Genomic DNA, 12,129 nt, shown 5'->3' with positions numbered 1-12,129 from the left:
TTTACTGTTTCAGTGTCTATTACACTAAGAGCTTCTATCTTTCCCCCCAAAATAAGAAATTATCCAAAGACAATGGAAGCCTTACTTGTGCTTTTTTTAGTTCCTTTTCAAGCCTTTTCTTTTCAGTTTTCAGTTGTTTGAAGTCCTGTGTATGCTTTGTTGCAGCCTCTTCAAAAAAGAGAGCCAAAATTCAATTTAGAAACTACACTGTAAGAGGCCACTAATTTAAGTGGTGCTTGTCACTACTTTGCAAATCAAATTACCAGAAAAAAACAGAGTGTGAAATACAAATCTACTAAAATTATATTTTGGTTCATTCAGACAACATTTCATGCATACAAGTATATTGCCTTCTTACTGTATAATTACTGTTTTGAACCACTGCAATGCATTTATTAGTTTTCTCAATTATATGCAAGAATGAAGAATGGGCCATATTGTAATGATATGGTACTGTAGAACAATATACACCAAGTGAAAAAAGGACATAAAAATGAGGTGCAAGTGTTTTTTTACACATTTTATTCTCTTATTTAAATAAGAGCTCTGGTTCAAAGATGAAAACACCATAGCCAGCTCCATTAGAAAGATATAGACAGCACTCAAGACTAATAGAGAAGAGGACTTTATCTCTTAATGTCTAACAGACACCTGGGATGAGTGTAGATGGGTGGAAACAGAGGGTACAGGGTAGGTGAGAACCAAATGCAAGGTTCCTAGGAAAATTCTCAGGTGACACAGTCAGCTGAGAGAACTCCTGAGAGCTCAGCTTGATGGCTTAGATACAGATAGGAAAGAAATGAAATCTTCCCGCTGATCAAATCAGAAGAGAGCCTATTAAAATAAAAGGTTTCTAAAAGGAACCTTGAGTGGTAGACTAACATAAAACAATCATGGCAAAATTTCATACTGACAAAAGATACAAGGTTTGAGATATTTAATGAACATAGAAAAAAACCAGCTAAAACAGTCACTGAAATTGGACCTAACATATTCTCTCTCAGTATTTTGTTCTAGTTCAGCCAGCATTTGAGGTTTTGGAGGCAAGTGTGTAAAAACCTGGCTGCCCTGCAATGAACTCCAAAATTCACATGAAAATAAACAGCTTGTACCTGTACTTTATGACGACGATCATCGAAGAGACAAGACCCCCATTTGATGCAAGCATGAAGCCAATTTATTGATTTCACCCATCAATATACATACCTTTTCAACTACAGCTAAAAATAGCACAATCACACGATTGGTGTTTCTAAGTAACATTACTTAATCAGAGCTCTGCATAGAGCCTCTGCACAGACCTGTACAGACCAGCATAGGCACGTAGAGTTGTGCATGATTTATCTTAAACAAAGCACACCAAACACACCTTTTCCTTCTCCATTCAGGGTTCTGCCTTGGCTTGCCAGGGCTTGTGGCCTACCAAACCTAGTGCATCCACTTCATGAGTTGAGCAGTGCTCTCAGCCCTGCTCTCCAGCTGTATTTCTACACTTTACAATAAGATTCAGGGGGTTTCTAATACTAAGATATGTCACTCAGTTCACTGTATTTTAAACTATAGTAAGCACAGCTAAAATATGTGTGATATGAATGCAAATATCTGCTTTGCCAATTGATACAGTAAGCGAAGTCTCAAAAAGTCTTACCTACATCCATCCTCTAACAGCAAAACAAGAAAAACACAAAGCCAATGCTTTCTCTCCATGTAAAAACAAAGCAAGCATACAAACCAACCAACCAACCAAAATAAAAGTGCCAGAATATTTTACAAATCAGAAAACATGCACCAGGAACATCATATACTTAAATAAAAACAGAAACATGAAGAATCCTGCCAGGATTATTAGAACAGTGGAGCACATGCCCTATGAAAACAGGCTTGTGGAACTAGACTTAATTAGCCAGAGGGGAAAAACATAACAAATCATAGAAAGAATCCAAAAACAGCTTTCCTATACAAAGAGGTATCAAGAAGATGGAATTAGACTATCCACTGCTGTACGGCAGACATTAGGTGTAAACTGAAACATGGCAAATTCCAACTAGTTATAAGGAAAAACATGTTACTGAATCAAGCTGCCTAGAGAGGCTGCTAAGATTCCATCCTTTGAGGTTTTCATGACCAAAAGTTCACTTCCAATTTCATCTATGTCATGTACCTAAGACTCTCAGCAGAAAACATTCTGCACGAGGGCTGACTAAGCACCCCACATAGTACTGGCCTGCCTTGCTCCTTGGGCATCAAAATTAAAGTCACAATTCCTCTGGACATAAAAGGAAAAAAGAGATTGTTACTGCACTGTTGTCCTACTCAATGTAGAAAGTTACCTTCAAGTTTTTTCACTTTCATTTCCAGCTTCTTTCTCCTGTTAAAAAGAACACATTAATGGATCATTTTTAATATAGAATTATGTTGCATGAAAAGAAAAAAATAAATCTAGCCATTCAAAAAAAACATACCTATACCCAGGACCTGTGAGACCAACCAGTCCCTGAAGTTGAAAAATTAAATTGGTGGCATGTTGCTGACACTCTCACAGAAACAGCTGTATCTGTTACAGAGGCAAAGTTTGCTTTTAAGAGAGTCAATCCACTAAATATACCTTTAGCTACAACTTGGAATTAGAAATACTATCCCAGAAAACTGGCTTCTGTTTTTTGCACTTCTATGATGTAATGCAGACAGGTTAGTTTTACTCCTTAAAAACAACCAAGCTTTGTTTACAATGAATATCTTAGCAATGAGATAATCAGGAATAGCCTTCAGGACGATTTATGTCCCACAGCTTTTTGTTTGGAACATCCAGACGCTTTAGACTAAAGTCAAACCAAAGGAAAAAACACTAAGCATCCCAAACAATTTTGACTTCAGCATTTCCAACCCTACCTTATATGTAAAACACACAGAACTGGAAAATAAATAAATAGAAAAGTTAAAATTTCTGTTATTTTTTTCTGTTAAAATCCAATATCCCACAAATTTTTTTTTAACTGTTGTGGTAAGTAGACGATTCTACTAAGGATCACTGATCAGTTTCATGAAGCAGAACACAGTTCATCTATTCCCCATATTAAAACCTGTGTAATAGATTGAGATTTACCATCTCAGCCTGGATGTTCAGGCTTTATTTACCACTTCAGACATTAACCAGAATATATTCAAAAACCCACTCATAAATGGTATGATTGACCACCTTTTACATGTTCAGTAGTCAAAGTATTTATAATGTAAAGTAATAGACCAAGGATTCTGTGCCTTCTCAGCCTGAAAAGTTTCATACTTACTTTCCTATATGATGGCTTTGACATTCAAGCCATAGGCGAGAATTTCAGCAAAACTCCTCATAAAACATCTTTACAGAAAAAAAAAAAAAAAAAGGGAGGGGGGAGTTGTCCTTTAGAAAACAGGAGGTTAAAAACTTCTGTTTCTCTGTAGATTATCTTCAAGTGAATACAGAGAAGTACTACATGCAACAATGAATGGACACTGGAAGCAAGATCAGTTGACACAGGAAGACCACAGAGATGCTGTTCACCATTGCAGGAAGAAGATTCATGCAGCCAAAGCTCAAACAGAATTCAAGCTGACCAGTAGTCTGAAGGACACAAAGAAGGGCTTTTCAAAAGATCTTAACAGCAAATGGAAGATCAGAAATAACATCAGTCCACTGCTTGATGAGGTCAGTCACATCACAAATAGGGATGCAAAGCAGAGATGTTTAATGCCCTCTTCACATCTGTCACCAATGACAGACCCTGGGACTCCCAGAAACCTGTGCTGGAAGATCATGACTCTCTTGTTCAGCTTAGGAAAGAGAAGACTAAGGGGTGACCTCATCACAGTTTACAACTTCCTCAGTGGGGGACAGTGGAGAGGAAGGTGCTGATCTCCTCTCTCTAGTGACCAATGATAGGACAGAAGGAAATGCAATGAAGCTGCTTTGGTGAAAGTTCAGATGGGACATTAGGAAAAGGTTCTTCAGGCTCCCCGGGGAAGCAATCATTGACACCAAGCCTGTCAGAATTCTAGAAGCACCTGAATGACAGTCTTAGTCCTACAGCTTAGTTTTAAGCAGTCCTGCGAGGAGAAGGGAGTTAGACTCCATGATCCTCATAGGCACTTTTCAATTAGAGTTAAAAATCTATGATACAAATAACTAAGAATCTGAATAAACAAACAAAAACTAAGTGCCAACACTATCATTGCAAAAATATTTACAAAATAAATAATTACATTTACATATGTAGTACTATACTAATTTCATCAACATGGAACTACATGAAGAAAACAGGTAGATGTTAAATCTAGCAATTTACAAAAAGCAGTTTGCAGATGATGCATTTGGGCAGAACTCCTCTTATGCTACCAGCTCAAGTTCCTATCTGATCTTTCAGATACATGCACAACTGCAGATGACAGAATGCTATGCTAACAGAAGCTGTACTCCATGGCAATTACCACCCTTGTAGAATAATTCAGATCTCAACTAAACAAGTTGACTAGACTAATCCTGAGCAAGCTAACTTTAACACTGGCTCTGAATGGCAGATTGGGCCAAAGGATGAGTGATAATTTCTGACCTAAGTTTTTTACAAGTAACTGTAGATTAACAGTAATTTTATTAACAATTCACTTTTACTCTGCTTCTGAAAAAATCCACCTTTCAAATTGGTGAACTCATATAACCTACTGTTTAAAATGGTCTCATTATCAGAGGTATATGAAACAGCTACAGCATCACAGAATTGAGGCTGAGGTTGCAAGAATTCTCTGGAAGTCATCTTGTCCACCCCATGCTGCTCAAGCAGGACCACCTACAGCTTGGTCCATTTCCAGATGGTTTCTGAATATTTCCAAGAATAGTGAGGCCACAAGCTCCTAGGGCAATCTATGGAAGTACTCAGTCATTCTCGCAGCAAAAAGCATTTCCTGATGTTGACAGGAAGCATGACCACCTTTGTCTTAGCTTGGGCCCATTGCCTGTTGTCCTGTCACTGGGGTCCAAGGAAGTGAGACTGGCTCTGTCTTCCTTACATGCTCCATTCAGGTATTTATAGACATTGCTAATACCACTCCTGCATCATTTCTTCTCCAGACTCAAAAGTCCATGTTCTCTCAGCCTTCTGTCAATGGAGAGATGCTCCTATTCCTTAATCATCTTCATGGTCCTTCACTGAACTCACTCCCATATATCCATGTCTCTCTTGTATTGAGGAGTCCAGAACAAACACACTACTTCAGGGGTGGCGTCAGCAGTGCTAAACAGAAGTAGCACCTCCTTCAGCCTGCTCGTAAAACGTTGCTTATTGAACACCCAGATACTGGTAGTATTCTTTGCCACAAGTATGTATGGTTGGCTCACATCATGAGAGCACCCCAAGCTGCTGTCCACCTAAGTGTCCCCCAGCACATACTGGTGTGATTGTTCCTCACCAGGTGCTGGGCTTCACACCTTTCCTTGATGAACTTCCCAAGGTTTCTGCCAGCTCATTTCTTCAGCCTGTCAAGCTTGTGCTGGCTAGCAGCATGTCCCTCTGGTGCATCAGCCACACTTGTGTCATGGGCAAGCTTGCTAACAGTAGGCTCTGCCCCATCATGCAGATCACTAACAAGATGTTAAACTAGACTCGCTATGCAGCACTCGCTGTCTCTCCCAGGGTAGTATTATCTACTGGTCTCCAACTAAACCTTGCACAGTGCTCCTCACCACACTCAAGGCCCAGTCATTCAGCCAGGTTTTGATCCACTGTCTGCCCACCCATCCCTACAGCACCAGCCTAAGAGGCTATGATGAGGCTATCATGGGAGATGATGTCAGATCTTAGTGATGGCCTTACTGATAGTCAGACACTAGCCACTGCTCTCCCCTGATCTAGCAGATGTGTCAATTTATAAGGACAGTGAAGCACAACTTCCCTTTGGTGAGGCCATGCTGTCTACTCCCGAGCTTCTTGTCCTTCACGTGCCTGAAAATGAGTTCAGGGATGATCTGCTCCATCAGGTGAGCTTCCTAGGATCAAGGTGAGCCTGACTGGCCTGTAGTTCCCTGGCTCCGCCTTCTTGAAGATATGAGTGACAGACAGAGACAAACATTACATCTGTACTGACACAATAAACTGCCAGCACATCAGAGTGATCAGTTCTCTCTTAAGATGCAGTTAGCAATGGGTAGCTGCTCTCTGCTGCTCTTAGACAGGACGATGTGCTGAATATTTCATTAAGCTCACAGTACATCGAGTATGTCTATATGTGAAGTAAGTGCAGTCTGGCTGAAGAAATGACAACAATGATAGACTCCTCATACAGTCTTTTGGGTAATAATGGCTTGCTGCTCTGCTTGTGAATACTGTATTTTTCACAAGTCATGTAAAAATACTAGGGTATTTCTTTAGAGAAATGCTCAGTCACCTGATCATCTCCATGGACCTTCATTAGACTCTCTCCAGTATACCCATATCTCGTGTACAGAGAAGCCCAGAACTGGGCACAGTACCTCAAGGCATGGCCTCACTAGCACTGAGCAGAGGGAATCAATCACTTCCCTTGACCTGCTGGTAGCACCAAAAGAGCTTAGAAACATGAAAGTTAAAAATGATAACCAGCTTACATGGAAGCAAGGAGTCACCAGCAGAAGTCCCAATGGGATGTGTGCTAGAACACATCAGATATAAAAGCTGACTACAAAACCAGAAGAGTTTTAGAATTCCAAGTCCCTAGAGAGCAATCATTGGTTTTCATAAATGCAAAGTGATGCACATGAAGAAAAATAACCACAACTACCAACACTTTGCTATATATTAGTTGTTCTCTCTTGAGAGCCTGAGTACCTTCCCACACAATATTGAGAAGACACAGTTCCCTGATATAGGTGATTTAAAGATTAAAAATATTAGATGATCAACAAGCAATTAGACAAGTTCATTAGAGTATCCAGAAAGAGTTAACACACACACATGCTCCAGGCAAGGAAACCTCTGAGTGACTGCTTACTGGAAAAACAAACTTTGGGAATTACCAAGGCACAGCTTCAGAATATTCTGTATTACGGCAGCAAAAATTACTTTTGCACTTTTGGTGCCAAACCCCTCCTGCTCATTTCCAAACATGGCAGATAGTTCACTATGAACTGCCGAGCTGTTCAATAACAAAAAGCTGAGGCTAAGAACCACTTAGAACTGGAGAAGCTTTTTTTCAAGTTCATCCTGTTCCTAAAAACTTTCATTTAACAACCACATAAAACTACTTCATGACAAGACAATAAATAAACTAATACTGCACTCAAGAGTGTACAAAACTTAAGAACATTCTTCCATTAACTCATTGTTCTAAGAACCCCTAAGTACAGAAATTTTAGCAAAATGGAAAGCATAACTAGATAAGGTACACTATCAAGTTTGGAAGAGATAAGAGAGGCAAAGAAAGGTTGGGGAAAAAAAGAAGCATCACTCACACAGCATCACTGTTTAGTATTTCTTCTTTAATTTTAACATACTCCAGTTGACTCTCCTGATAAATCTTGAGAGAACTCTGAAGAAGGAAAGCACAGTTAAAATATGTCCATACTGACGAAAAAAAAACCAAAACAAAATCAAACCAAACAAACAAAAAAACCCCACCCCAAACAAACAAACAAAAAAACCACAAAAAACCAAAACAACCCCAAAAAACACAAAACACAAAAAACCCAAACAAACAAAGAAAAAAAAATAGAACAAAACAAAAAACAACCAACCAAAAAAAACAGGCAGACACTTATCTCTTCTAATGAAAACAGTGCCTGGCCAAAAAGGTATATTCAATAAGAAAAGAAGCAAGTTGGAAAGTCACTTTATCCTCCTCCTCCATAAATCTCTATATGTCTATCTTTTGAGTACATGCCTTCAACACCCAGCCGGACAGGAACTTGAAGCTGAAGTCAAGAGCTTAACTATTATACACCATACACATAATCCTATTTTTTCTGAAGCAGTGCCATCAGGACATCAGCTGCTAATGCTGGCTGATGGAAGAGGAATTATAAAACCATTCTAACACAGAACAATAACTAGGTACAGCAACAAGACAAACGTTAGTATCTTGTCTTACACCATCATGAAAAATCTACAAGAAAGAAGGTGGGGTATTTTCTTCAGAAATTAAAATAATGTCTAGAAAATACATACATGTAGGTAATTTGAACAAACTAAACCTTCTTTCCTGTAGAGTAAATCTCAGCTAAGTGATGGGAGAGAAATTAGGAATAAACTCAGGAAGCTAATGATGTAAGAACATATGTTCAAAAAGGTAACAGAAGCACAACACTATTCTGTACAGGCCCTCTTTCTTGGCACCTTTTCACTAGTACAAGTTATATTCAATAATCTGACAAGATCAGAGCAGAAAACCAAAGAAGTCTGAGTATTTCTTCTGCTTTCCTTCCTTCATGAGGAAATAACCAAGTAATCTGATCAAAAATCGTAAGAACTACAACATCCTAAACTTACTGTCTCTCAGAAATCTGAATTTAATTAATTCCACCTAATTTCACCAGAGCTACCTGTCCCAATGAACTGGAAATAAGAACAGAGCTTGTTAAAGTCGGCTTCATTAGGACAAGCATTAGATTTATACATTTCCTTCAACAGAAAAAGTGCAAGTTATTTAAACCTTACAAGCATACCTTTTTTTCTTCCAACTCTGCCTTCAGGGAACCCAACTCTTCCTGGCACTTTTCCAGAGGCAGAATTTTCTGTAACATCTTCTCCACTTGGCAACGAAGTGCAGAGATCTCGCTGAAATGAGATACGCGATTAAAAAAGAAGTTGCCAAAAACGCAGATGCTTTGAAACTCACTATTCTGATTCTTCAATCAAGCATCTGAGTATTTTTCTTTTATCCTATGGAAAAAATGCTGTGAGAAATACCCAAAAACTTTAAGAGTTTCAGTGTTCTCATTTTCCCACCTATTTAAAGAAAATTCAAGATCCAATTTAAAACTACACTGAACCCAAAGCTAGATGCAAGCAGATGGCATGTGCCACAGAAGTATGCTGCCTACACTAAAGTGCCAGTAATAAGTGTCTCTGCATACATACACAGTGCTGTAAAGTAAGAGCAGAGTCCAACTGCAGTGTTTTTCAGCAGGCAAATTGGAGTCCATAAAAATTATATGCTGCCTCTTCCTCTATAATCACAACATAAGCAAGGGCACACAGACAACTCTTAAGTCAAAATGCTTCACACAAATATGGATGCTCCAAATAGGCTAACATTTAACCACCACCATCTCCACTTGGTCACTTAAGACTCTCACTAGCCCAAGGCCAGGAAAGAATCCCACACTGGTATTGTAGAGGAAGGACAAATTTCTCTCCTCATCATACCTTTGCTAACTATGGCCTAAGAAGTATGGTAAAAGTACCATACTAAAAGCTCAGCTTAGACCCATGGCAGACTCCTAAAACTAACCACAACACAGAGAATATGGTAATACATCTTTAGTAAACACTATAAATCAGACTTACCGTTCAGCAAACTGAAGCTGTAATCTCTTGTCAAGGAAGAAATTAAAACCAGTTTATCAAATGTCCTTAAGTATATTTCAATCCAACTGCCACTTGCAAAGAAACATCCAGTAAAGACTTCCTCACACAAAAAAATATTCCCCAAGACTTGCAGAATATTTAAGTGTTTAAAATGTGCTTTTCGACACAATTGAAGTGAATAAGAAGAGCTTCTTGTGTCACATGAAAAAGATTGAGTAATTCTCAGCAATTCAGATTTCAAATAGGCCACCTTAAACCATACACCAGAAATAGGCAGATCATAAATGGATAGTTTTAATTCCAAAGGCCTATTTTCTTTTAAAAATCTACCCAGTTTGTTCCTTGTTAGAGACACAATCTCATAACTTCAACAGAAGGCCTCAAGCCCTTTTATAAGAAATGTTTTAGATATACTAATCCTGTAACAACACAAATAGAAAAATAAAGGATATCAGTGCATTTCTGTTGATACTCCGTCAGCAAACGACTGTAAGAAAAGAAAAAACCCAGACATTACTCATTTTCTCACCTGATTTTGACAATCATGTGTTAGGGTATCTTTCCTTTTGCTTTATAGATAAATAGTTAAGTGTAAGATTGGTTTACATTTTCTGATAGTAGTCCACATAACCCTTTTATTTCATGAAGCCATTCAAACCTCAAATCAAACTGCTTTAAGTAGAATAAAAAAAACAACTGGCAATTACATGAAGTTGTAGCCATTAACTAACTGCAGCTTTTAAAAAAATTGCTTAGATAAAGGACATAATATACATATATATACTAGAACACATATATATGTACTAGAACATATATATATACATATATATACATAAAACATGTTTCCAAACTTGAAAGGATGTTTACCTGAAAAAGAACACATATCAGAGAAATAGTTTGAAAGACCCTAAAAGTCTTTAATCTTTATAATATTCTCCTAGCAGCCATAAAGGGTAACACTCTGATGCAAGAGGGCCATGGGACAGCACCAAGGAAAGTTACTCTTTTCTTTCCTCAAATGTTATGTTTTTTAAGAACAGAGAGAAGAAAGGACAAGAAAGAGTAAAACCAGGAGAGTTACCCCAATACAGAGAGGGCTGCATTACTTTCTATTGCAATAGTTAAAGAGTCATCCAGTAAGGCAAAAAAGAAAGGCTGAGCTGCAAGTGGTTAAAGAGGCAGGAATTTCCACGAGAAATATATGCACTGGCAGAAAGAAGAGGGACACAAAGTTTAGAGGTCCAAAAAGAAATCGCAACAAAGTAACGGAGCCTTGAAAAAAGGGTTCTAGTTAATAGACCCAGTGTGTGCTAGCTGAAATACTGTCTGGAAATAGAATGCAGGATTGGCATTTAGATTCACTAAAGCCAGATTGACATGTATCTAGGAGAGAGTACATAAGAAACAAACCACTACAATTAGGAAACATAGCATGGATATTAGGCCATAGTATCGAGGTACACATAACATATCTTAATATATTACTCCATACAACCATATATTGATGGGTTTTGAGAAGAACTGGAAGCAAGCACAGAAAAGAAAGTAAACTGTTCTGAAAAATGGTCAGTTTCACTTTTCATATTCTGGTACTTAATCCAAACAGAATTTTAGAACTCAGTGATCAGAATAAATTCTACTGAAAAAGTTCATATACATCTGTACTCAACTTTTAGTTCTCATATTCTTCACTATAGAAAAATGAAATAAGCTAGCAGAATAAAATGAATGAAATAAATATAAATAATATCATCAAAGAGCTGCTTCTGCCTTAAATAAATAAATCTAAGAGCTGCTTCTGCCTGTACTTCTAATAATATTACAGGTACACAAAATAGCCCTGCTTACTGTCATTATACACAGACGTTTTCCAGAATAAATTAGTTTTACAGTCTAGATTTAGGACATGTTTGTGAAGAACTTACTTTCATTTTGAGAAACATTTGGTGTAGTGCATTAATGAATATCCACATACCACAAATCATATTTCCTGCATTGTTGTAAGTACTTAAGAACAATAAAACCCAAACAAACAAAAACGTGTGCAATTGTACTTACTCTCCATCAATCATTTTTTGCTTCAGTGCAATTAATGCAGCTACATATTCATTTATATTCTGTAAGGAAGAGTCAAGTCAGTAAAGAACTTACATCCCAAAAATCAGTACTGTAAATAACCCCTAATCGGATTGCTAATATTACAGAAAATACAATAAACTGTCTTCTTTTTTTCAGTTCTCTTGGTGAATAAGTTACTAAATTACCAAAGGTACGTGCATTTAAATACATGCAGAGAATGCAGGCTCCATAAGCAAGTATGCACCTTTAAGTGAAGTCTTACTACAAAAGCTCTTCGAACTTTGCCTTTGCAGTAGACTCTATACTAAATCCCTACAACTTTTTCCTTCAATATCCAATTGGCCTTTGGCAGAACATCAGCAATAAACATTAGCTCACTTGAGTCTACAGATTTTCCAGTTTCTCATCCATGTTTATTCTAAGTGTGCCCTGTGAACTCTCAACAAGGCCTTCTCTAATTTAAAGGAAAGAAACAAGAATTACCCAAAGCATAGTACCATAAAAACACACACTCGCTTAAGAG

At 37.8% G+C, this 12,129-nt stretch overlaps 1 protein-coding gene across 2 annotated transcripts in view; it reads right to left on the bottom strand.

Annotated features, from left to right (window-relative positions):
• Nucleotides 1–12,129, bottom strand: part of ICE1 (interactor of little elongation complex ELL subunit 1) — a 39,248-nt gene that overhangs the window by 26,662 nt on the left and 457 nt on the right. The window contains exons 2-8 of one of the 2 annotated variants that reach the window (XM_014877237.2): nt 11,586–11,644; nt 9,980–10,014; nt 9,507–9,525; nt 8,663–8,774; nt 7,454–7,530; nt 2,331–2,368; nt 86–168 (exon numbers count right to left, since the gene is read on the bottom strand). In XM_014877237.2, coding sequence (XP_014732723.2) covers nt 86–168; nt 2,331–2,368; nt 7,454–7,530; nt 8,663–8,774; nt 9,507–9,525; nt 9,980–10,014; nt 11,586–11,644 — 423 coding nt within the window. Of the gene's footprint in view, nt 1–85; nt 169–2,330; nt 2,369–2,462; nt 3,294–7,453; nt 7,531–8,662; nt 8,775–9,506; nt 9,526–9,979; nt 10,015–11,585; nt 11,645–12,129 lie in introns of those variants that run through there. The other variant, XM_088168077.1, reaches the window with a different exon arrangement.

The sequence above is a fragment of the Sturnus vulgaris genome, chromosome 1 (genome assembly GCF_052056855.1).
Source record: "Sturnus vulgaris isolate bStuVul1 chromosome 1, bStuVul1.hap1, whole genome shotgun sequence".
Taxonomy (NCBI): Eukaryota; Metazoa; Chordata; class Aves; order Passeriformes; family Sturnidae; genus Sturnus; species Sturnus vulgaris.
Note: the sequence above shows the minus strand (reverse complement) of the source record. Positions and strands in the feature narration are given on the sequence as shown.